This window comes from Sphaerodactylus townsendi, linkage group LG03 (genome assembly GCF_021028975.2).
Source record: "Sphaerodactylus townsendi isolate TG3544 linkage group LG03, MPM_Stown_v2.3, whole genome shotgun sequence".
Taxonomy (NCBI): Eukaryota; Metazoa; Chordata; class Lepidosauria; order Squamata; family Sphaerodactylidae; genus Sphaerodactylus; species Sphaerodactylus townsendi.
The window spans coordinates 24206102-24232771 of NC_059427.1; the positions used below are offsets into that span (position 1 = coordinate 24206102).

At 45.0% G+C, this 26670-nt stretch overlaps 1 protein-coding gene across 1 annotated transcript in view; it reads right to left on the bottom strand.

Moving 5' to 3' along the window:
- Positions 1 to 1395: 1395 nt before the first annotated feature.
- LOC125429436 (monoacylglycerol lipase ABHD6-like) overlaps positions 1396 to 26670 on the bottom strand; it is a 29923-nt gene continuing 4648 nt past the window's right edge. The window contains 7 exon segments of the mRNA XM_048490556.1: positions 1396 to 2157; positions 12928 to 13126; positions 18193 to 18293; positions 19422 to 19476; positions 20147 to 20304; positions 22313 to 22445; positions 26073 to 26198. Of these exon segments, the coding sequence (XP_048346513.1) occupies positions 12959 to 13126; positions 18193 to 18293; positions 19422 to 19476; positions 20147 to 20304; positions 22313 to 22445; positions 26073 to 26198 (741 nt within the window). The 3' untranslated portion in view covers positions 1396 to 2157; positions 12928 to 12958.

The window sequence follows — 26670 nt, forward strand, 5'->3', positions numbered from 1 at the left end:
ATTCAAAGTATAGGGTGTTTTTTTTTTAAAAAAAATTGGAGTCTTAAATGTACATATGTCTCACCTGATACAAAAAGTTCTGGCATCCTTCAAACGGAAAACAGCTAAGAAGAATGATGGAAAGAGAGCATACATCTCTCCATATCTCTCTGCATTGCCCACAGAGGACCTTCTGATTGTCTGACAATAATCTGCTGGTGGTTCCCAGCCCGATGGATATCCAGTTGGCCTTGCCCAGAGCCTAGGCTTTTTCGACCCTGGCTCCAGTCTAGTGGAACTCTTTCTCAGTGGACACTCAGTGAGTCCTTAACCAGTTCTGCTGGGCCCGTAAGGCGTTTTCCAACCCAAAATGTGGCCATATAAACGGGCCTCTGTGAAGCTGGTATACAAAGATTTAGACTATGTGGAAGTAGACTGCCCATGATAATAACCCAGAATTCAGGACTTGCTGCGACTCCGATGGGAGCACGGTCTCTTTAAAAATTCCTTTTCAGCTGTATGTGGAGCCTTGTGGCTATGGTACATTTTGTATGTATTTATCGGGGTAGCTACGATTCTTTCTATATAAATGTAATACTGGTTCATCCCAGTTTGCTTTGTATATAATAGCCTGACTGAAGAATTGAGGGATTGTATAATTTGTTTCTGTTCAATATATAGCACAAACATACTTTGAATGTATTGGTGCAGATTATTCATTTTCCCTACTTTTGGTGCACCTCCCACCCACCCACCCCCCATTTTTTCTAACATGGTGCACACCACCTGGAGTTTGGCAACCTTAGCATCAAATCCAATAAGCGTAGTTTATAGTGGACAAATGGTGTGGAGTGGATAAAGTGTTAAAAGCCCTCCCCCAAATGCCACTGTCTTGATAGTGAGAACCAGTGTGACTCAGTAGTTAGAGTGTTGCACTAGGACTGTTGAGAATGGGGATCAAACCTCTGGTATGTCCGGAACCCCTGAGCCAATCACCTTCTCTCAGTTTAATTTGTTACACAGGATGATGGATCTGGGGGGAGAAATGGGTGAGGGGAGATATGTACATGTTGCCAGGAGGCCCCTTCAGGTGGTAGGGTTGCCAACTCTGAGTTGGAAAATTTCTGGAGATTATGGTGTAGAACCTGTAGATGGGGGAGTTTTGGGAGCAGAGGGAGCTCAGCAGAGAGGTAGGTCACACAGTTCATCCCCCAAAGCTGCCATGTTCTCCAGAAGAACTGATCTCTGTAGCCTCGAGATCATCTGCAGTTCCTGGAAAATTCCAGATCTCACTGCGGGCTGGGAAACCCAGTTGGTAGGGCAAGAAAAACAAGTTCAATAGGCTTAGCCATTAATACTTCTATAACCCATAGAAATTCCATTCACTGTGTCATAATGGATGGTAGGACAACTGAATGTGTAATAAATTGATTAATTATCTAAATATCAATACAAATAATTACTGTGCATATATACAAGTTATTTCCTAACTTGAGTGATGAATAGACTATCATACACCCCAATAGCACCTGAGAATTATTCTGCCCTGTAGTAGGTGGCTATTACTAAATATCTACATCTATTAGTCTATATGTTAGTCTCGATACGTGCAAGTTTTCTAATCAGTCTCCCTCTCAAGACTGCTGTCTCTGTGTTTGGTAATGGAGAGGAAGTAGTTGTTATCGCAGGCTGATCTTGAACTAGATCTGGTATACAAGATTCAATTGTGGTTGGAGAATCTGGTTCTGAAATCTCTGTTTTGGAGTCTCTGATTCTGGATTTACTGGTTCTGGAACTGCCTGGAGGTGTTTTACATTTCTACAAAGAGTTCCAGTATTGGTCTTGATGAGATATGATCGTGGTGTTTGGTTTTGTTCCATGACTACTTCAAGACCGGACCATTCTTTATCATCTCACTTGTGATCTTATTGGGAGCGATGGCAATGTGTGATGTCCTAGATAGGTGAAAGACTTTTGGCACAGAAGGCATTTTGTTTTGTTCAGCTGAAGACCTGTCTTCTGTAAGGTGTGAAGGACTTTGTGTAGTCCAGAATCATGTTGTTCTTCTCTATGGCCAAGATGTCATCCATATAAACAGATATGGCTTCTAGGTGCTGCAACGGGTGAGTCATTTCTCTCTGGAATAACTCTGGAGAACTAGAAATTCCAAATCGCAATCTATGAAAGAAATATTGGTCAAAAGTTATAATGAAAATGATTAGTTTTGTACTTTCAGGCTCCAAGCCAAAATTCACTTGCAGCATCCAGCAGTGAAAATACATGAGCACTGGCTAATCTATAGGAAAAATAAAGTGTTAAAGTGTTAAGGAGCAGCAGTGGCGTAGGAGGTTAAGAGCTCGTGTATCTAATCTGGAGGAACCGGGTTTGATTCCCAGCTCTGCCGCCTGAGCTGTGGAGGCTTATCTGGGGAATTCAGCTTAGCCTGTGCACTCCCACACACGCCAGCTGGGTGACCTTGGGCTAGTCACAGCTTCTTGGAGCTCCCTCAGCCCCACCCACCTCACAGGGTGTTTGTTGTGAGGGGGGAAGGGCAAGGAGATTGTAAGCCCCTTTGAGTCTCCTGCAGGAGAGAAAGGGGGGATATAAATCCAAACTCTTCTTCTTCTTCTTAATTTAGTTTGACCGCTTTGTTCAGTTGTTTTTATACAGATACATACTGAACCATCTTTCTTGGGTACTGGCACCAATGGAGGATACCAATCTGTACATTCTGTGATTGGTCCAATTACTCCACAGTGAACCATTCTGTCCAATTCAGCTACCACTTTTCTAACATGTATTTCCTGTATTGTATATGCTTTTTAATCCGCTTTTTATTATTGTTGTTCTGCTGTCTATGCCAATAAAGGCTTGCTTGCTTGCTTGCTGTCACTTTTGGAAGTTGAGGTACTGATTTGGACCTAGCAGTGCCGACAACTTTGGGTGTAGCGTTGTATTTTAGTCTTATTTTAATTGTTTGTAAAGTTCCCAATCCTGTTGAGATTCTTGTGGAAAGTCATCTAGGCGACTGATCAAACCCATTGAAACAGCTGTGTCTCTGCTTAGGAGGTTGCTGGATCCAGTTTTGAGTACATGAACCTTGAAACTATAGTTAGTTTCCTTGGAAACTGGTTTGAGCTTGGAAATATCACATGCGGTTCAAGTTGTCTCAATCTGGGCTAGAGAATGTGCAAGAGATTTGATAAAGGTGAGGACAGTTCTTGAAGCATCTGTAAACAGACTCTGAAATCACATTCATGTCAGCTCCAGTCTCTATTTTGAATGCCAAAATCAGACAAAAAAAATGGCAAAGAAACCACTCCTGGATCAGTTATGGGTTTGGAGCAGCTGACTGGTCTTAAAAATATCTGGTCAGACTGTAGCAAACTGTCCTATTCGTTTGCCCTTATAGCACTCTGCAGGCTTTGCAGAATACTCTGTGCATGCTTTTTTCCACAGTGCACGCTTAAGGGTTTGGCGCGCAGTGCAGTAGCTTAACTGGATCACTAAGATACTTCTAGAAAGGCCTGGAACTTTTCCTCACTTGGGGAGGGGGGAGCATTTAGGAAACTTTGCTCTCCTAGCAACCTTTTGAAGTCTTTTTGAAGAACTCTGTCCAAGGTCCTGTTTTCTTACCAGTTCAGAGTTTTTAATGAGTTGGATTGCAACATCCAGAGTGAGGTCACTTTTAAGTTGCAGCTTCTGAGAAAGGTCTCTGTCTAGAATGCCCACAACTAACTGATGTTTTCACTTTTCCTAGCCTCAAAGCCACAAACATCGGCTTGCTGATGCAGCCATCTTGTATAAGCTTATGCAAATTCACCAGGTTTCTGTTTCCTCTGATAAAAACAAGCTCTTTTTTCTCTCTTTCTCACAATACTAGAACCAGGGGGCATTCATTGAAAATGCTGGGGGGAAGAATTAGAACTAATAAAAGGAAACACTTCTTCACGCAACATGTGATTGGTGTTTGGAATATGCTGCCACAGGAGGTGGTGATGGCCACTGGGCCTTTCCCCACTTCCCTTAAGCCCCGCTCTACTCGAGGAGAGTAGTGCGGGGTTCCTTGGCACTCCCCACTGAGAGGGGCGGCGACAGCAGTCAGCCTAAAGCTGCTGCTGGAACAAGGCCCCTCAGCAAGAAAGCATCCCAGGTTAACTCTTTTCAACGGCGCCTTTTGCCCCAGTAGCTCCGCGGAGAGTGACGTGGTTTGTGGGGACGGCCGGGCGCGCGCCTGGGATGCTGCGTGCTGAGAGCAGCGCGCGGCATAGAGGGGAAGGACGAAAGTGGGGAAAGGCCCACTAACCTGGATAGCTTTAAAAAGGGCTTGGACAGATTTATGGAGGAGAAGTCGATCTATGGCTACCAATCTTTATCCTCTTCGATCTGAGATTGCAAATGCCTTAGCAGACCAGGTGCTCAGGAGCAGCAGCAGCAGCAGCAGAAGGCCATTGCTTTCACATCCTGCACGTGAGCTCCCAAAGGCACCTGGTGGGCCACTGCGAGTAGCAGAGAGCTGGACTAGATGGACTCTGGTCTGATCCAGCAGGCTAGTTCTTATGTTCTTATGTTCTCTCTCATGGATTAGGTTGCATTTAAGTACAAAATATTATTTAAATTTTCCAAGGACTAGGGCAAAGCTATTCTTATCCCCTCCTGCTACAAAGATGACGGTGCTGAAAATCGGCTCTGCTCAGGAGCCCATGGCATAAATTAAGGAACATACTTGGATCTCTCCTACCTCCTCATGCAACTGAGTGGCAATTCTGTACATGGAAAAGTACTGCTTCCAGGCAGACCGTCCAGTGGGCTGATTGCAGTCAAAGGCTTCTGGTGGGGAGAATTTTGCCATTTTCTGCTGTTTAGGTTCCCTGTTCTCTCTCTCAAGCTTCAAAGAGAAAAAAAACTGCAGGCCTTTGCAAAAGCTATGGAGAAGACTGGAGTTCAAACTTCTGACACCATGTCCTGATGGATGGCAGGACAACACTAGTGGTTTCAAACAGGTTTATTGACAACTGACAATAAGAACTGCAACAGTCTTAATTCTCCCAGGTCTCAATTTCAACTTATTTTCCCAGGTCCCTCAATTCCACCCATCCATTTGTAACCCATGCCATTTTAGTATTTGTGTTTTGTTTGGATCTTAGGGCCCAAGGGATAAGAGCTCAATGAGCATGTGCAGTTGGTAAGCTTGCTTACTTATTATCAACTGCAAGAGCCCTGCCCTCCTCAGTTGACCTGGCCTGCAACAGGAGAAGGCCTACAATTCAATTGAGGGAATTTGGCAGATTTAACAAGCAAGAAAAGGCTAATAGATTGTGCCCGTGTAATGATGGCTCAGTTGAATCTCTGGCCCACCAATTACTGCACTGTTTCAGGTTCAAGGAAATCAGATCCAAGTATGTGAATCTTACTCCTTTACATTTACCCGATCTCCCTGATTTATTTAGATTACACTACTTGCTGGACAATCCTGATCCTTCTCTCTGTATGATAGTGGCAGACTTTCTTCTGGAAATTACTAAATGCCAGTAGATTTCCTTCCACTTAACATTTATTTCCTGTACTGTATATGTTTTATTATTATTATTATTATTATTATTATTATTATTATTATTATTATTATTATTATTATTATTATTATTATTATATTTATATTTATATTTATATTTATATTTATATTTATATTTATATTTATATTTATATTAAGCCGCCCTCCCCCGAAGGGCTCAGGGCGGCGAACAACAGACAATAGAGCACAGTAAAATCAGTAATATCAACTATAAAATCAATTAGGAACAGCTCTATATATTAAAACCCAACCCCATTAAAAGCAGCGTTCTAACATCAAATATATCGATGGCGTCTCTCTAATCAGTCCCCTGAAAAGGAAATGGGAAAGAAAGGGCGGTAGGTTCACAGATGTTATGGAGAAAGCGGGGAGGGGGGTGGATCAGTTTTTTACTATTGTTGTACTGTTGTCTATGCCGATAAAGGCTTGCTGCTGCTGCTGCTAATTGAGGGAATTATTAATTTTTTTACAGGTATGCATTGGGCCCAATAAGAAAGAAAAGTATATTAGAGTTTCCCCAATGTAATGGAAGGGTGTATTAGTTTGTTAATTATGCAATACTCCTGCGTTGATCTGGCCTGCAACAGGAGTAGGAAGGCCTATAGCTCAATTGTAGGAATTACTTTTTTTTACAGGCCCAAGTTGAAGAAAGACCTGCAGCAGCTACATCCTATGCAGAAGAACAGATGAGATAAAGAAGCCCTGCATTATTAATAGTTTGGACTTCCTTACTATTCCTTATTTATTGGGCACTGTTAGTAGTTGTAATTGTATTGAGTGCTTTTTCTTAAAAGGCACTGAAGATTTTGCATAATTGAGTTGTGCTGTACATATATACATATATATGTTCACTATTATTTATCCCTAAGTGATAGAAAGTTGTTGTGTTTAAATTAAAGGTTTGTTAATTAGTTCAAGCAATTTCATATTTGTTTGTCAAATCACAGGGTGCTGTCACTATATTAACTCCAATGGGTCTCCAATGGAGAGTGATGTGGCCAAGGGTAAGTAGGTTACAAATTCAAGCTCTTAAAGGCACACGTCACCACACACACTGCGGTCTCATGGTCATATGTCGTTTGGTGAACAATTGGGGCTGAATTTTCATGGTTTCTCTGGAGAGAGCTGGAGTGTGAAGAGTTTACTATGAGAAGGTGTTTATAATTTGGGTTTAAAACCTGGAGCAATGTCAAAGGTAATTAAAATCTTCTGTCAAGAGTGCCCAGGGCCATGAAGAATATTTGTATCTTTTCTCCTATTTTGCATAATTCTCCTAATTTGACTCATGCCCATAATTCTGGTTTTGTTTCTCAAAGGGAATGGCATATGGGACGTAGGTATAGATTTTTTATGGGGTGGGTTTGGTGCCCCCAGCAATTATTAGGTGGGGTGGGGCTTAGGGAGGTGTGGCCATGCCCTCAGGGCAGGTGGGGGTGTAGGCCCACCCCCTGAGGCCCACCCCACCCTCAGTGCTTATAAAAGCTGTTCTCCGAGGTCGGGGACGGCAGTCTGTTCTGACCTCCCTGAAGCGGAGGGCAGAAGGGACTGCTGGCTAGTGGCAGGGGCAGAGGGGGGTCAGCAGGGGGAGCGAGCCCAATCTCCAGGTGGTTAAAAGCATTTACCCCCGGTATGCTTCTGCTTTCAAGCAAGCCAGACATGTAATATGGGGGGGGGGTGAATCCATGAACTCACCCCTTACCTACGTCCTTGTATATAGCTATATAGGCCCTACTTCTTGACACCTGGAAATTTTGTCTAGCCATCCAGCTTGGCTTCTGAGATTTCATTGGTATGGCTTTCAATAGACCAGAAACTAATTAAAATGAAAGCTTGTTAAATGGAAAGCTATTGTTTTCAGGAAACTGAATGCTGCTACATCACCTCAAACTAATGTGATATTCTTCCCCCTTCCCCTCTATTCTCTCTCTCTCTTTCTCTCTGGGGCTTTCCCCACTGACAGAATTGAACTGGTTTCTACCTAGGTTCGCCTCAGTGAATCCCCACTGCCACCGAGCTCAACATTGTTTTGTCTCAGTTCCCTCCCCCTCAGAACTGAGACATCCTTGTCGCAGTTATGAACTACACTTTTCTGCCGGAACAAGGTCGATACTGCTTTGAAGCTTCAAAGTGGGGAAGCATCGAAACGACACCTCATCCGTTCAACCAATCATGAGCAGCTTTTGTGGCATGCGCAGAACAGGAGAGTCGTGGCAGGCCGAAAGCGCATGTAAGTGTAAGTGTAAACTGTAAAAACTGTAAAAAAAAGAACGCTCCCATTTCCTGCCGTAACACTAGTGACAATCACGATCGAGAAGCGAAACAGGCACCAAGATGATCCCGCCCACTTAGCTTGGTTCCCGGGAGCCAACTCAGTTGCTGCAGGGACAGCCTGGAATCGCCCTCCACTGAAGGGAACCGAGTCAACCTTAGCTCCCTTCTGTAGTGGGGAAAGCCTACCCTTTCTCTTTCTCAGAAGTGGAGCAAGGGGGAACTGCACCCGGGGCATGCCTGTGCCCCACCACGCTCACCCCCACCACGCCCCTGCACCTGCGAAAAGCTAAAGCAGAGTGGGGGAGGTAGGTTGGAACCAGAAACAGACCCTGCTTGTGCTGCTCCTTGCAAAGGTCAACTCTATTATATTGATACATTCATATATTGAAATGAGCATTTAGAGAAGAAGGAAGGAGCCAGCAACATGGAAGAGGAAGGTCACGGGGAAGGCATGGATGGCAGTGCAAGAAGTGGAAAGGGTGGAGCTAAGCAGGCGGGCCCTGGACAAAGGAAAGAGATCTGGGGCAAAGCTGCGCTCACTATAAGAGCTCCCTGCTTTGGTGGTCAACCAAAATTAAATTTGTGCCACAAGTGGTCTTGGTTGCTGCAGGGAGACTACAAGGCGAAAGCAGGGCTTGAAGGAAATACGTCCGTACAAGAAATCTTGCTGCCACAGACATTTGCCCCCATCGTGCAGCAAGATGCCTTGTGTGTAACTGGCCATAGTTAGCACTTGTTGAGAGAGTTGTGTGTTCCATGAATTTTTCTAATAGTTTTCCAAAAGCTACCTCAGTTTGGGAGTAAGTTCTGTAAATGGTTTACTTTGTATGTTGTATTCCTTTTTGTCCAGACTGAGTCTAATCTTGATCAACTTCATCGGGAAAACTTAAACTCCAGTATTATGCAAGACTGAGAAAATTAAATCTGTTTTGTGTAGTACAGCATGGTATAATGGTTAACAGCGGCAGACTTTGATCTGGAGAACTGGGTTTGAGACTCCCTTCTCCTCCACATGAGCAGCGGATTCTTATTTAGTGAACATGATTTGTTTCCCCACTCCTACCCATGAAGCCTGCTGGGTGACCTTGGGCTAGTCACAGTTCTCTCTTTACTCTCTCAACCCCCTCTACCTCACAAAGTGTCTGCTGTAGGAAGGGGAAAGGACAGAGTTTGTAAGATGCTTTGGGCGTCTTTATGGCTTTGTATGAACCCAAACTCTTCCTCTTCAAATGCTATCATTTATTATCTGACATCTGACATGCCCCACCCTCACCAAGCTGGGGTTGCTGACTAATTTGTTGACATAGGGATTGTGCCATAGAACTCGTTGGAGCACCGGGTGCTACGTGAGAAATGTTGTTTTGCTGTTGATAGCTGCCCACTTGAGTTTCTCTGGGGTAAAAATGGCAAGGTCTAAATGGAATCAAGGGTGTAATGAACTTTTCCCCTGGGGAGCATTCCTCATGTATTAACAAGAGCTGGTCATGCTCAGCATAAGTTTATTAAAAGTGACTCATATTGACAGGAAAACAAGCGCTCCGGTTGCACAAGAAAGCTAACAGAAGTGACGTCTCAACCAGTCCCATGGCAGAGCAAGCGGACAGGATTTTCCTGCAATTGCATGTTCTTGAACGGCATATCAAACTTAAGCACCACGGAGACCCCAGAGACTGATGGTGATCCCTCTGTCAACGTTTATAGCAGGAGTGGTAATGTTCTATCACAGTGGTGGCGAACCTTTGGCACTCCAGATGTTCTGGACTACAATTCCCATCAGCCCCTGTTAGCATGGCCAATTGGCCATGCTGGCAGGGGCTGATGGGAATTGTAGTCCAGAACATCTGGAGTGCCAAAGGTTCGCCACCATGGTTCTATCATCTATCTTTATTTTTCCAGCTAAGTCTTCAAAGATTTGAGAGATAGCTGGTTTTTCTAGTTAATTGAAATCCCCACATTACAGAAGACACACAGGGTTCAATTAAAGGTCCTTTCCCCAGAGACCCCTAGTTCAGTGTTGAGGATCCCTGCAGGACGATATGTCAAACAGCATGGGGGGAGGGGGTTGAACTTAGGGTTTGGGCCACCCCTCACCCTTTCTTCATTTAGCTCCCCATACAGCATACTGTAGTGGAAGGTCCCAAAGCCCCGCAGTAGGACTTTTGGGGATACTTAGAGGGATACTGCAGAAGGAGGAAATGGAGGGTAAAACACGTCTGTCAAAAGAATTTGCGGAAGCTTGACTCCTAACTCCAAATATTATTAAGAGAGGTCCCGACCCCCAAGAAGACTATGCTGTAAATTTCATCAGGGAAGCTGGTGAAGGGTAGGAAGGGATGTATGTGATCGGATAGGGCCGTGGTGGCAAACCTTTGGCACTCCAGATGTTATGGACTACAATTCCCATCAGCCCCTCCCAGCATGGCCAATTGGCAGGGGCTGATGGGAATTGTAGTCCATAACATCTGGAGTGCCAAAGGTTCGCCACCACTGGGATAGGGGATGTATCCAAGCTCAATTTCAGATGGGGGCATGGCCCCTAAGGGGTTTAGCAAATGGATTCAAAGGACAGGTGGGCTTTGAGGAGGGACACAAGAGTGGAGGGGAAAACCGCTGTTTATTGGGGATTGGAGCAGACCAGGATTGGGGAGAGGAGGGACAGCACAGCAAAATGAGAAGAGTTGTTTTTAGGAACAGCACATGTTAGGGTGACTGGTGTTAGAATATTTGGCATTCCTAGTGATTCTTTCAGTAAGTCCTTGCAGGAGTAAGATAGCTGCATTTACTTGGTTGTTTTTGTTAATGAAGGGCAGGTAAGCTGCTAATACGTTAATTGGGGGTCACCTTCCTTTTTTGTATATAATTGTGTAGTTTTGTATGCTTCTTACTCCTCTGTTTTTTTAAACCCCTTTACCTTATTCTCCTGCTACTCTTTTGTCCTTAAGCTGTGTTGTTGATGCTGTTTGTCACTATGTAAGCTTGTTTGCTTCCTCGTGCATTTTTGCACCTGATTTTTTTGTGTCTTTCTCTTTTTGTTGTGTATATTTTGTAGCCCAATTTTTAATTAGAATTCTAATAAAGGATAATTCCTTTTAAAAATTGTGTTACATTTTTACTCTGCCAAGAACTGGGTAATGTCAGTTCTATCAACTGGCAGCGACTGAAACTGAACAAATGCTGTGAATGGGTGACACAGTAAGTTTGTGAGGGTGAAGACCATGAAAATCTTTAAAGGGAAGGAGAAAGAGTGGAATAGATACAGAAGGGAACAGCTTTTGTGGGTGGTGGTGGTGGTGGTGGTGGTGGTGGTGGAATATTTTGAGAGCTGAAATATGGCCAGAGATGAGGCTGAGATGTGGCAAGGAAACCCCAACAGCTTTAGCTGAGGAGATGGAGAACGAGGGCAGGGCTTTTTGAACTGCATTGTGGGAAGGGGCTGAATGTGGGAGATTTGGTGAGAGTCATTGCACATTGGAAGCAAAGCCTGCCTGTCCTAACACCATCCTGGCAAACTTTGGGAGAAGTCTGAAGTAAGAAACAGCACTTTTAATTGTAAAATAAAAGATACATAAGTGACCAGTGTTGGTGTGGTTGTTACAGTCTTGGGTTAGAATTTGGGGAACAACTGATCCCCAAGGAACAGAGATCAGTTCAGTTGGAGAAAATGGAAGGGGGATTCTATGGCATCATATCCCACTGAAGTGCTTTCCTTTTCTCTAACCCTTTATCATCAGGCTCCACCCCCAAAATCTCCATGTATTTCCTATCTGGAGCTTGCAACAGTACTCACAAAGTTGTTTGAGGATAAAACAGGGAAGAGCCATGTATGCAACCCTGATTCTCACGGAGGAAAGATAAGATAAAAATATTCTGGATTGGTGCCGCCAAAATCGTTATAATTTTAAAGTTCTTATTCACCCCTCATAGGTAGATTCCACAAACAAATGTATTACGGTTTGCAGTTGTTATAAAGGAACCTATTTTCCTTTTCTGCATTTACGTGCATGCTGTTCAGGCAGCGACTGCAGCCCTGGGAAACAATCCGGGTTGTTTTTGTGCCTTCACCCGAGATGCTTCTTTTTTTAATGTCCTGCAACACATGCATAGCTGCACAGGCACAGAAATGAACACCCGCAGCCGTGCTGCTCATCCCACAATATGATGGGCTGCACCAGCATAGCTGCACAGGTGCAACACACAAAATAAAAGAAAAAGGGACCTTCTCGCAGCAGCTGGGCAAGAATGAATGTGTTGTATTGTCAAAGGCTTTCACGGCCGGAATCACTGGGGTGCTGTGTGGTTTCTGGGCTGCATGGTCGTGTTCCAGGAGCATTCTCTCCTGATGTTTCGCCTGCATCTGTGGCTGGCATCTTCAGATGATCCTGCTAGAATGCTGCTAGAATACGGCCATACGGAAGCTTCAGAAAACCACACAGCACTCCAATGAATGTGTTGCTGTAGATCGGTCATACCTGCGGCCACAGGAAAAAAACATGCTTGGGGGATTTTGTACCCTCTGGGGCGCTCAGAGAATCTGCCCACAACCTCCTGGGTGACCTGCATAGAATGGCAGGTGGGCAAATTCTCCCTCATAGTGGACAGTGCGGAACTTACAGTGAACAGGGTGGAAGGGAGGGAAATAAAGGGACTCCTGCCTGGCTGTTGACCCAGGAGTGGCTCTAGCCCAGGACCGGCTACAAAGAATCACTGGTATAGTTTTCATTTTGAAAAATCCCTAATTCTGAGGGGAAACAAAATGGGAACCAAACTCATTTTTGGGGATGGGACCTGGGTGAAGCCCCCTCCCCAAATGGTTTGTGTTGTACTCTGCACCCGTTCTATTTGCCCTGTGTGGAAGCCACTATAGTCCTACTATTTACGATTATACCCAGCACTCAATTCACCAGCAAGGCCTTATTAAAAGTTGCAATTGTAGAAGACAGAAGTTGACTTGAGCATCAAAAGCCCAAATTCAGTCTGGGGCAAGGAACAGAGAGGCCATCTTTTCAACATCAACTTTGAAACAATAAGGGAAGCTAAAAAAAAAACCTCCCACCCTTCAAGTTCCAGTTTTTTTCCAGCCCGGAAAGTAGCTTTAAATACTCTACCTGGTTGGTGCCCACATGAGGTTTATGTCAACTAGTTAGTCTTCTTGGTGCCACAAACTGAAATGTGGAATTCCAGGATGAGCTCTGCAGATTTCTGTGGCCTGTCTATGGTGATGAAGTGTCCGCATCTTTGCAGTATGTATGCTTGGCAGTGAGGAATAGCTTTGGCTAAAATGTCTGCTCCAGAGGGATCAAGTATCTGAACAACAACAGAATTTAAACAGTGTAAGCTGAGAAGGTGCTGAAAAATGGAAGGAGGAATGTAAGCTCTCTGATGGAATGGTAATTTAATTTATGTACTGCCCTCTCCCGAAGGGCTCAGGGCGGTGTACAACAAACATAATACAAGCAACAATAAGCAGTATTGAAAGTGCAACTGGATTAGGATTTGAATGACCCAAAACTTTTCTTCCCTACCGCCCAACAATCTACCAATGATCTAATTGCTTATTTTATAGGAACAGCTAACAGCTAGGAATGAACACGTTTACCTTCTGCTTTAGCTTTCTACCACCTCATTCACAGGGCAGCTGTAGTTTCCCCTTATTAGTTTGGGCTAAGATACAATTAGGTTGTCAACCCTGTGTTGAAAAATTATTGGAGATTTGGTGGTAGAATCTAGGGAAAGCAGGCTAGCCTGGGCCATCCAGGTCAGCGTACCTGCCAGGGACTTAGGTATAGATTTTTTTATGGGGGTATTTAGGGGGGGCAGGGCCACAACCCCACCCACCACAGGGGGCATGGCCACGCATCCCAAAGCCCCGCTCTTGGCCTCAGTACTTATAAAGTGCTCTTCCGGAGACAGCAGACTCCCCTACCATGCACTCACTCTCGACTCCTCACTCCACTGCTGGAGCTTGCAGAAGAAGTAGCCGGTAGCCCCTCTGAGCAGAGGCGTAAGAACATAAGAACATAAGAACAAGCCAGCTGGATCAGACCAAAGTCCATCTAGTCCAGCTCTCTGCTACTCGCAGTGGCCCACCAGGTGCCTTTTGGGAGCTCACATGTAGGATGTGAACGCAATGGCCTTCTGCGGTTGCTCCCGATCACCTGGATCAGTTAAGGCATTTGTAAATCTCAGATCAAAGAGATCAAGATTGGCAGCTATAAACCCACTTCTCCTCCATAAAATCTGTCTTAAGCTCATTTTAAAGCCATCCAGGCTAGTGGCCATCACCACCTCCTGTTGCAGCATATTCCAAACACCAATCACACGCTAGCGTGGAAAGAAGTGTTTCCTTTTATTAGGTCCTAATTCTTCCCTGGTAGCATTTTCAATGAATGCCCCCCTGGTTCCTAGTATTGTGAGAAAGAGAGAAAAATTCTCTCTGTCAACATTTTCTACCCCATGCATAATTTTGTAGACTTCAATCCATATCCCCCCCTCAGTCAGCCTCCTCTCAAACTAAAGAGTCCCAAACGCTGCAGCCTCTCCTCATAGGGAAGGTGCTCCAGTCCCTCGATCATCCTTGTTGCCCTTTCTCTGCACTTTTTTCTATCTCCTCAATATCCTTTTTTTGAGATGGGCGACCAGAATTGGACATCAAGTACCAAGATGGCAAAGGGTCGCACTTTTCACTGCTTTATATATAAGGGCATGACAATCTTTGCATTTTATTATCAATTCCTTTCCTAATTATCCCCAACATAGAGCTTGCCTTTTTTACAGCTGTTATGCATTGAGTTGACATTCCCATGGAACTATCAACTAAGACAGCTTTAAATCCCTTTCCTGGTCTGTGACTGATAGCACTGACCCCTGTAGTGTGTATGTGAAGTTTGGCTTTTTTTGCCCCTATGTGCATCACTTTACATTTTGCTACATTGAACTGTATTTGCCATTTCTGAGTCCACTCTCACCTAATTTATCAAGGTCCGCTTTGAGCTCTTCAAGCAATCCTTTGTGGTTCTCCACCACCCTACATAATTTGGTATCATCTGCAAACTTGGCCACCACACTACCCACCCTACTCTAGGTCATTTTATGAATAGGTTAAAGAGCACTGGTCCCAAAACGGATCCTTGGGGACACCCACTCGACATCTCTCATTGTGAGAGAACTTCCCATTTACACCCACTCTTGTTTCCACTGTTTCAACCAGTTTTTAATCCCATAGGAGGATCTCCCTCTTATTCCTTCTTTCATTGCTGAGTTTTTTAAACAGTCTCTGGTGAGGAACTTCTACAAAAGTTTCTTTGGAAATCCAAGCAGACAATGTCCACCGTGGGTTCACCCCTGTCCACATGCCTGTTTACACCCTCAAAGAACTCTGAAGTAAGTTTGTAAGATCGGATTTTGCTCTTGCAAAAGCCATGCTGACTCTTTCTCAGCAGGTCTTGCTTTTCTACATGTTTTTATAATGCTATCTTTAATGATAAGATTCTACTAATTTGGCTCAAGGAACAGATGTCAAACTGACTGGCCTGTAATTTCCTTGGGTCCCTCTGTAGGATCCCTTTTTCTAAAGCGATTTCTGGTGTGACACATTATGGCCATCTTCCAGTCTTCTCAGGGATGGAGCCTGATTTCAGGGATAAGTTGCACATTAAAGTGAGAAGATCAGCACTCTGCTGTTTGAGCTCTTTAAAGAACTCTTGGGTGTAGATGCAATCTAGCCAGGGGATTTGGGTAACATTTAGTTTATCAATGGCTGCCAAGAACTTCTTCCTTTGTCTACCACTATCTTCGCTAGTTCCCTGGATTAAGCCTCCCTGAAGGGCTTCTGTCTCAGGTGCAGGAATGTCTCCTCACCTCCTCTTGGGTGAATTTGAACAGATGCAAAGAATCAGACATTCAGCCTCTCTTCTCACGTAATCTCCTGCCATCTTTTAGCACACCCTTTGTTCCTCTGTCATCATCTAACGGGCCTACCGCTTCCCTTGTTTTGGCTTCCCTCAGGCTTTTGATGTACTTGAAGAACTTTGTTTGTTGCTGGCTCTTGATGTTCCCTAGCATAGCTAGGAAATACATTCAACCCAGTGAAAATTCTGAGTTTTTCTTGGGGGGGGGGGGCAGTAGACTTCGCTATTGATGCTGGAATCCACCCCAAACAGCATCACTTTTCAATGAATTGCTTTAAACTAAGAGAGCCCACCTTAAATCCCATCTTAAAGAGGGAGAAAGCTGGGGTCCCCAGTTAAAACAACATTGAAAAGTGATGCTGCTTTAGTGATGGATTTATCCCACACCCTGAGAAACAGCATCACTTTCAATGTTTAGAACTGGGGACCTCAGATTCTCCCTTTAAATCCATTGCCAAAGGGGGGGGGGATTTAAAAAAAGGAGGAGAATCTGGAGAGAATTTGGAGGGTGCTTGCTGTCAGGGTGCAATTGCCTTTATGCTAGCAGCACCAAACTTTCAAGCCATCTCGATTAGGAGGTTCTCTTACTGATAACCACCCAGGTTTGGTGAAGTTTGTTTCAGGGTCTAAGAGTTATGGACCCTCAAAGGTGTAGCCCCATCTTCTATTAGCTCCCGTTGGGAAACAATTGGGGATGGGGCACTCCCTTTAAAGGAGTCCATAACGTTGGACCCCCCTGGACCAAACTTCACAAAACGCCTGAATGGTATGTCAGTAGATTTTCCTCTGATGATACCTCCCAGGTTTGGTGAGAGTTTGGTTCTAGGAGGTCCAAAGGTTATGGACCCTCAAAGGTGTAGCCTCCATCTCCTATTAGCTCCCATTGGAAACAAATAGAGCATCGGGAGCAGGAGTTATAGGGAGTCCATAATCCCTGCCGGACCCCTTGAACCAAACCCTCACCAAACCCAAGTGGACAATCATCAGGAAGAAGAAGAAGAAGAGTTTGGATTTATATCCCCCTTTCTCTCCTGTAGGAGACTCAAAGGGGCTTACAATCTCCTTGCCCTTCCCGCTCACAACAAACACCCTGTGAGGTGGGTGGGGCCAGAGGAAAGTTCGAGAAGCTGTGACTAGCCCAAGGTCACCCAGCTGGCGTGTGTGGGAGTGTACAGGCTAATCTGAATTCCCCAGATAAGCCTCCACAGCTCAGGCAGCAGAGCTGGGAATCAAACCTGGTTCCTCCAGATTAGATACACGAGCTCTTAACCTCCTACACCACTGCTGCTCCCAAAACTGAAATTGTGGTGCTTCTAGCCTATAAATTGCACCCCTGCACGCAAAAACCGGAAAACACTTTAAAATACAAAAAAACCCCCACAAACGGGGGATGGAGCTTTGGACATGCAATGGGGGGTTTGAACCCAAGAACCCCCCCTTACCTACATCCTTGGTACCTGCTACTTAAGGTAGTTGAAATAGAGATGACAGGGTCTGAACCTGGGCCTTTTGAACACACTCCAGGAGCCCTGCCCCTGGCTCCTTCCGCCATAGGGCTAAAGCATGCAAGTGAGGCTACTTTCATTGTATGATGTTCTGTCTTTCCCTAGGATGTACTGGTGTTCCTTCTTGGACTGCATTGTGAGTTGTTCAATGAGAGTCACGGCTGGAAGAGTTTCAGGAGGTCTTAAATCAAGTTTCAAGAGATGATGTCATTCTAGCCTCAGTAGGAAAAATGGCCAACCATTTCCAGCTTCTTTCTGCTATTCCAATTACTTGGAGGCTGTCATGATGCTCCTCCTCTCTTTGCCTCCTTATCTTAAACAGTTTTTATTTCTACCTAACTTGACATTTTTGTAACTTCTTCTAGAGTCCATCTTGTTGCAGGTACCAGGCCTAAGATCTCTAGATGGGGTGCAGCATAAATCAGATATTTGGGGCTGCATCTGTACATCATGAATATTTTGCTGGCATTGCTTCCTCCTCAAAGAAAATTTACTACGTCCTTCAGTCTCCACATCACCTGTTCTGTTAGACCAGACCAAAATGTTAGCAATTTGGTGCTTTAAATTTCAGATTCAAGATGAGCATAAGTGATATTAAAGGCGTTTACTGTTTGGACTTAAATATTAGGTATATGAGGCACAGTGGCTGGGATCTGTATGAGTAATTGTATCTGTTTGTAATTATTGGTGCCTGCAATTAGAGGTGCATGGTTGAGTCAGATGTATAAATTGGCAAGTTTATGGATTCCTACATTTGTTTTCGTCATTTGATCCTACAGCGGATTAGTTCTACACCCATGTTACTACTCAGGAATCATGGCCGAGACCAGGAACTTGGATGTTTGGTGCAGCAGCCTCACGCTTCTAGTTCCCTAGATCTACCACCGGTTGGAAATGAAAAGCCACTGAAACCAGGTAATTGGCATTCATGGATGGTTTTCTCGCCCCGTTGTCCTACCTTGTCATACTTTCCCCAGATGATCTCAGTTGGAGCCTTGATCTTGCTTGCATTGTCCTGAAGGCTGTACCTGGACTCCATACTGGAAAGGTCTAGAAAGCCTTTCCCAAGAAAGAATCAGAGTTAGAGCTGTCATCACTGCTACAAACGTGCATCTTCTCCTGAAGCAGGGCTGTTTGTGTCTCCCTGTATGCTAGGGTTGCAAACTCCAAGTTGGGAAATTCATGGAGATTTGAGGTTGGGACCAGGGGAAGGAGGGGTGATATAGACGGAAGAGAAGGCACGGACCTAAATGGGATATAATGTGATGGAGTTCACCTTCCAGAGCAATCATTTTCTCCAGCAAAACTGATATTTGTAGTCTGGAGATAGATGGGAAATCTTCAGGCCATACCTGGAGATTGGCAGCCCTATTCTCAACTGAGGCTACATATCTTGGACTGAAAAATCATTTCTTCCTTCACTGATGTCTTAAGTGGGCCACACACATGCTCTTTCAGGCTGAGTCTGCTGTTTCCATCCGTGTTAAGCTTTTGTGCTGGCTTTCCCTTGTCTCTTTCAAAATGTCCCCACGTTTCTCTTCTGATTCACAGCCTGACTCCTCCAAGTGACCATTCCACAGTGGGAACATCCTGGCCATTTCACTCTGCACAGCACTCCAGGAAACGTCAAGGCTGCATAGTGAAGAAGAGTACAAGGGATTGGCTCCCACCAGAATACTTAAGTGCCCCCCTCCCTGCCTCAACTTCGCCCCACTGATGCTGGGAAGGCTGGGCCAAAGCTGCAACCCCAACAACATTGAGAAGTTTGCTTAGATTTGTATAAGACGGGTTTGTCAGAAAGCATCAGTGAGAAATCCAGACACTAAGACTGAGGATTATTTATAGAGTCCCATCTGGATGTCTCTGGAAACTGAAGATCTGTGTACATCTCGCAGGCATTAGAAACTCTTGACTTTGTCCTATCTTGGGTTGTGTGATCTAAGAGTAACTATTTAAAAAGGCATGGGCAGGGAACACCCTTGGGATTCTCATTCTCACTCGGATAAACGTCTACCATTAAGTCAAGAAACTAAGGCTGAATCTGTATCCTATGACTTCTCTGCACACATGAGCTCTTCTGGATGTTGGTTGGAGCAGTGGCTGGTTGTCACTGCCTGTCCGAGAGTACCCTTGATGTGTAATTTGTGAAATGACCAAAGTAGCTTGCATTTCTGCTATTTCACTCACTTTTAATGAAGAACATCCTTTGTGGTCTATCATCATCAAGATATCCCTTAAGGAGCTGAGGAGGAAAAAGAGATGTGTCAGAGTGGCAGGAAATGAAAAGTTTCTGCCAGGCAACAAAATATTCCTTCCGTTGAGCCTCGGCTAGCCAAGAAGGCCGAGGCTCGGGGCGTGGCACTTATATAGCTCTTGCTGCTCCTCGCCACTTTTCAGCTCAGGCCAATGGCAAGCAGCTCCCTGCAACTTCACTTATGAGCTGAATGCCCCCTTCTCTTTGCCTCGTGTTGCTCACTCTGCCGCAATGGCTGCCACCGGTGACTCGATGGCTGCTATATGTGGCGAGATAGGAGAATCCTTCTGCTATGTGACAGTCAGTTAATGTACATTTACTAGCCCAAGTGGCAACTCTTACTAATTATAGTTTAAGACCCTTTGATGCAATAGAAGCGATTCTTGACCAACAAAAAAAGAACTGGAATGACTGTTAGAGATCTGTGTGCAGTTTCTAGGGGCAAAAGTTTTGGAAGGGGTATGTATGTCTAAGTTGGAGATTAAAGGTTGCGAGATACCCCCCAACAGTTTATTAGCTAACTCTCTGATTTAAGACAGTGCCTTTGCTGCTCACACCAGCAAAATATGAACAGAGTGACAGACAGATGTGCAAAACTGTACAATTTTGTAATGAAAGACTGGACCAGAGCACGGCATCCTATCATGCCCCTCTTTACCTGCAACTGTGATATGCTTGGGTGGTATAGGCCAAGCTTCAATAGCTCTTCTCCCTGTCTCTCGGTCAAAGAAAGGAGGTGATTGCTTCCCACATTGATAGATTTCTCCACTTCCCTCAAGTGCTTGATGAACTCATAACCTCCTTGATACTGGAGACCTATGAATTGGGAGACAATGTGCCGATTGTTTGACAGAAATTAGTGACAAATTTGATCCTAAAAAAATGGGATTTAGATCAGCTCTGAGAAGATAGTTTGTTATGAAGATGACGAGGCAATTAACGACGGGGTGGAGTGAGAAAGTAACACCAAAGGCCAAGTCTTGGAGAAGGGGGAGGAGAGGGGGAGGAGGAAGAGTAGCCAAAAGTTATGGGAATGGGTTGAGGGAGAAAACGGAAAGATGCAGATTTAGAGACTGCCCAAGAAGTTTTTACACTGTGAAATCTACCATGGTTCTCTTTAATTTCTAGCCCTTAATAAGGGGCGTTACAAGATGATAAAAACCTGATGAATGCTTTGGCGCTACGCCCAATACATGGGTTGAGACTGGGCCTGCCATGATGTGACCTCTCAGTCAGTCAGATATGTGCTTCTGAGGTCCCCCCTGGAACTCTGTTCCAGACTAGAAGAATTTATTATAACTGAGGCATTATGAGTTTTTTCACTAGCAGGTAATTAATTAGGGGATAAATTTGGATTTTTGGTAGATATACAGCTATATGTAACATAAATTTTTCCCCTCGCTGGAAATAATTATGAATTTGTTTTTTTTAATTTGTTTTCTCTTTAAGAATTGGGGATGATTGGCAGACTGTATTGCACTTTCTAAGAGAAAATGACTTTGTGTGGAAGACCAGGGTACCAATTTAAGGCCGTTTCAGCACGGCCACCCTGAGGAGTCGATGTCGGCATGCATTACAAGCAGCTGACGCGATTCCAGGACCAGCTTTGCCTCGAATGGTCCCGGTAGGGTAGAAGACGCTACGCTGGCATTGCTTCGCCGTAACGTCGCCGAATGAACCCGTCATCTTCCCTCTGACAACCCAGCTTCTGGCGTGCAGCTCTGTGAGTACTTGCAGGGCAGAGCGTGGTCCTCAGAGCCTGGAAGCGACGCGGAAGGTCATCAGAGGGAAGGTAAGTCGACTCGGGAAAGGGGGGGGGGGGATGAAGCGCTTCCAGCCGCCAAGTACTGTTCACTGCAGCGGCTGGAAATACTGTTGCTCTAGAAAACCATAGGAAACAGCCGCTTCCGCCACTGAGGGGAGGAGCAAGAGGTGGCTGCTGTGATGCATGCAGCCTCTCATTAATGAATACTTGCTTATTAGTCCGCGTATGCAAAGGGGCCTCCAAGATACTCTTCAGTAAGTTTCAGACATTTCATGTATGCATTATTTTTTATGAACATTTAATGTGTTATATCACATTGGCTAATTATTTATTTTCTTTTTCCCTTTTTTTGTTTTTTATAGACTATTTTTTCACAGTCTTTTAAAAAAAAGCTTTATAGCTGCTATTTGTAGTCTGGAAGCTTGACACTACATTATTGTATTAATTTTGACCACCAAGAAAAGCTGTTTGGCTGAAATGTATCTGTTTGTTAGTGTCAAAAAAGTATCCTACTGGACCCTTCTGTACATTCTAAGTGTGATTTTGTATGTATGAGGTCAGCTCTTGTGGCCTTTTACATGTGTAAATGATTTTAATCTGTAATAAATACTTATGTGGTTTTGACATTTAGAAGTTGTATTAGTGATCCTTTAAACATTTTCTTGACCTTCTAAGTACTGAATTCTAGTTCTGCAGGGTTAAGTTTGCTCCCTCTTTTCTTTGTTCAGGGAACTGAATTACCAGGGTAGAACGTACAAGTGCGTGTGGATTATGAGGACTCATGTAGAGGGTGGAATGCAGTGTCTTGCTAGGGCCGTGGTGGCAAACCTTTGGCACTCCAGATGTTATGGACTACAATTCCCATCAGCCCCTGCCAGCATGGCCAATTAGCAGGGGCTGATGGGGATTGTAGTCCATAACATCTGGAGTGCCATAGGTTCGCCACCACTGTGCTAGGGCCTTTGGTATAACTATCCATTCTCCTATTTACATTCATTGAATTTTGTTTGCATTATTCGGTAACTGGTCGGACCCCCTAAAAAGAATTCAGACACTTACCACCTGGGCTAAGGAGGGACAAACAGCAGACATGGAACGGATAAAGAGCGGCATAAACCCCGGCAATCATTCCGCCCATGGAGAACCCAACCAGGTGGAAGGGATTTTTATCCAGACCAATGCACTCGACAAACTGTGAAAGAAGCAAGAAAAAAGAGCTAAATACTGCTCTGGGTTTTTTTCAAGATCCTTGCTTCAATTTCTTGGGCAATGTATGCAAGGAGAATGCAAGGGGAACTATGACTATGACATTTCCAGAGGCTTTCACATACTGCACCTGGTGGGCCACTGCGAGTAGCAGAGAGCTGGACTAGATGGACTCTGGTCTGATCCAGCTGGCTTGTTCTTATGTTCTTATGTTCTTAAAGCCTTCCCCAATCATAGCAACCAATGTAATGCTCCACATTGCCTTCGTGGAGGTGAGGCACCTGATGCTACTCAGAAGAGGATATTGTGGCCTGAGCCATGTCAGGCAATCAGATGGTGCTTTTGTTTAGAGGGGCCATGGCATACTGGTAGAGCATTTGCTTTGCATGGAAAAGGTTGCAAGTTCAATTCCTGGCATCTCCAGTTAGAACATAAGAACATAAGAACAAGCCAGCTCGATCAGACCAGAGTCCATCTAGTCCAGCTCTCTGCTACTCGCAGTGGCCCACCAGGTGCCTTTGAGAGCTCACATGCAGGAGGTGAAAGCAATGGCCTTCTGCAGCTGTTGCTCCCAAGCACCTGGTCTATACACATAAGGCATTTTGCAATCTGAGATCAAGGAGGGATCAAGTTTGAGTGAGCCATAACCCATGGAGCTTCTCCTCCTATAAATCTATCCAAGCCCCTTTTAAAGCTATCCAGGTTAGTGGCCATCACCACCTCCTGTGGCAGCATATTCCAAACACCAATCACACGTTAAGTGAAGAAGTGTTTCCTTTTATTAGTCCTAATTCTTCCCCAGCATTTTCAAATGTACATGCCCTCTGGTTCTAGTATTGTGAGAAAGAGAGAAAATTCTCTCTGTCCAACATTTTCTACCCCATGCATAATTTTATAGACTTCAATCTCATATCCTCCCCTCAAAATGCCACCTCTCTCAAACTAAAGAGTCCCAAACGCTGCAGCCTCTCCTCATAGGGAAGGTGCTCCAGTCCCTCAATCATCCTCGTTGCCCTTCTCTGCACTTTTTCTATCTCTTCAATATCCTTTTTGAGATGTGGCGACCAGAACTGTACTCCAGTACTCCAAGTGCAGTTGCACCACGGCTTTATATAAAGGCATGACAATCTTTGCAGTTTTGTTATCAATTCCTTTTCTAATGATCCCCAGCATAGAGTTTGCCAGTTAAAAGGATCAGGCAGTAGGAGAAGGAGCTTTAACCAAAACTGTGAGGAGCTGCTGCCACTCATGGCACACAATGCTAACTTTAGATGAATGATGGGTTTCAGTATGAAACAGCTGCATGCATCCCTGCGCCCTATCCTGATTTCAGAAGCTACGCAGGTTAGTACTTGGGTGGAAGGAAGTTTGCCAGGGAATGCCAGGGCCACTATGCAGAGGACAGCCATGGCAAATTGCCTCTGCTTGTCTCTTGCCTTGAAAACCCTGAAGTATCTTGATGGCACTTTACACAGAAACCCACATTCACACACACACACACACACACACACATCCCTGTTCAGTTTCCCTCCTCCACAATACTTTTGTGCGTGGAGCCGGCATTTATTGTTTTGCCGGAAAGGCAGAAAGGCTTATCTCTCAGGAGACACGTTTCGAAGATCAACAATACTTCCTCCTCCCCCCCCCCCACCCCCACACAAGGTTTAAAGTGTGCAACGGAAGCTTCCCTATAAAATCACCTTATCTCTGGAAAAGCAGTTTTGCAAGTTTTGGTGGAGATGCCAAAACCTGCCAAAGTGGTTTGAACAGAGAGCACAGTGGAACAAGAGACATTTGTAATGGAAATGGTAAGGGTAATATTGTCTTCTGTGATTCCCCCTTTATTTCTCTTAAAAATGAGCTGTTCAACAATGGAATAAACTCCCTTTAGAGCATTGCAGGCGAGACTCTGGCCTCAGATCTCCATGGGGATTACATACTCTTTATCAGTTTCACCAGCATGGGCCAATTGGGCCACTGCTGGTAAAATGATGGTGGAAATCTGTATTAGCATCTAACATCTGGAGTGCCAAAGGTTCGCCACCACTGCCCTAGAGAAACTGTGGATTCTCTTGACTTGGAGAGTCTGCAGAAATGTCTGGACCAGGGGTAGGGAACCTGCGGCTCTCCAGATGTTCAGGAACTACAATTCCCATCAGCCTCTGTCAGCATGGCCAATTGGCCATGCTGGTAGGGGCTGATGGGAATTGTAGTTCCTGAACATCTGGAGAGCCACAGGTTCCCTACCCCTGGTCTGGACAGAGGCACATTAGGTATCCAACCAACCACTGACAGAAGGTGGTAACACACTGTCCCAGTGCTTCCCTTCTCTTTAGAGGTCACTTTAGACCAGTGGTCCTCAACCTTCCTAATGCCGCGACCCTTTGGTACAGTTCCTCGTGTTGTGGTGACCCCCAACCCTAACATTGATCCATTTTACAGATGGAGAACACTGATGTAGAGAGTCTTAGGCGACCCCTGTGGAAGGGTCGTTCGACCCGCAAAGGGGTCCCAACCCACAGGTTGAGAACCACTCCTTTAGACCCCCTCCACCCAAGATCATTGCTGTAGCTGCAGGGGTCACATGGACAAGCATCCGCTTGGGTTAGGGGGCTGGATCCAGACTAAATTTTCCACTCACGCAAGGCACTTCAATCAGCAGAATAGAATGCTGCTGTTGTCCCCCTTTTCTTACTGTCTACTGATCTCCCCCAAACTACTTCTCCACGGGGACAGCAGGTCCTCCTGAAAGCGTGAGAAGAAAATAGGGAGTTGGCAGCAAGGAGAAGGAATCGGTGGGAATTTTCCCTGCCCCTTCCATTAGCAGAAGTTTTAAGTATCCCAGCAGTTGCAGCGAGGAGGGAGAAAAGGGCAAAATCATCTACTTCCTACAATCCCAGGAATAATATATTGCGAGAGTATAAGGGGATTTCTAGGACGGGTAATGCTGTATCTGCCCCTCTTTTTGTCATCTACGAGGCCTTCAGGTGGGGGGCTGGACTCAAATGATCTGCAGCAACTCTTCCTTCTCTGTGACTGAGGGCCTTTCCCCACTTACTGTAAGCCCCATGCTACTCTCCTCAAGTAGCGTGGGGTCCCCCGGCACTCCCCATTACAGGGGCAGTGACAATGCAGCTGCCCCGACGCTGCCGCTCAGCATGCGTCATTCCTGGCGCTCTTGTAAACGGCGCCTTTTGATGACCCTACTTGGGGACGCCTCGAAGGCAGTATCACTTTCAGAAAATGACGCTACGCTGAGTAGCAGCGCGTCTAAGGCATAGCGAGGCCTGTGGGTGAGTAGAGGGAAACGCCCTGAGTGAGACATAAAAGCTGGTGAAATACTTTTTAAAAAAAGATTTGTCAGAAACAGATGAGAATTTCCTTTGTACCAGGATGATAATGACACAATGCGCAATGTTAACTACTGAAACGCACAACCGGCTGCCCGGTAAGGTAACTACCCTGCTTGTTGTTCTTGAAGCAACCACCACTTTCCATCCTTTACTGGATCGGTGAAATCTTTGGCATTATTACTAGATCCAGTGACTGCCTCAACTCTGCTGTAGACCTAGCTAAACCTGAGTGACATTCATAGAGGGAGGTCTCCAATCACCTCATGAATTCCCGCCTTCTAGCGCCCTGGCTCCGAAGGTGCTCTGTAGCTATCTCCCAGCAAGCGGGTGGTTGCTCCATGACCAGGAAGGTCAACACAGACCACGTGGATGTCCTCAGGCATATACTGTGAGAAAACACCATTAAAAATGAATCAGAATAATGGCACTAAGATCCTTTAAATATCAAACCATGAAGAGGTTAATCTTCTTGGAACACTGCTGCTAGTTTTCAAGAGAAACATAATGCAGAATATGCAATGAGAGGGATGTAAGTGCCAGTGTGCTGAAGTGGTTCCACATGGGGTTTTTTTTTTAGCCCCAACCCCTTTATTTTCTGTGTCAAAACCGTGGTGGGATCCAAAAATTTTAGTAACAGGTTCCCACGGTGGTGAGATTCAAACAGTGGCGTAGCGCCAATGGGGCTGGGTGGGGCACGACGGGGGCATGGCCGGGCATTCCGGGAGTGGGGCATTAATAATTTCTCTGTTACTGTAAAAAACTCTTACTGTAAAAAAAAAGTTCCTAATTCCCAGCTGGTATCAATCTTTCTGTCCATAATTTAAACTCATTATAGCAAGTCCTATCGTCTACTGCCAA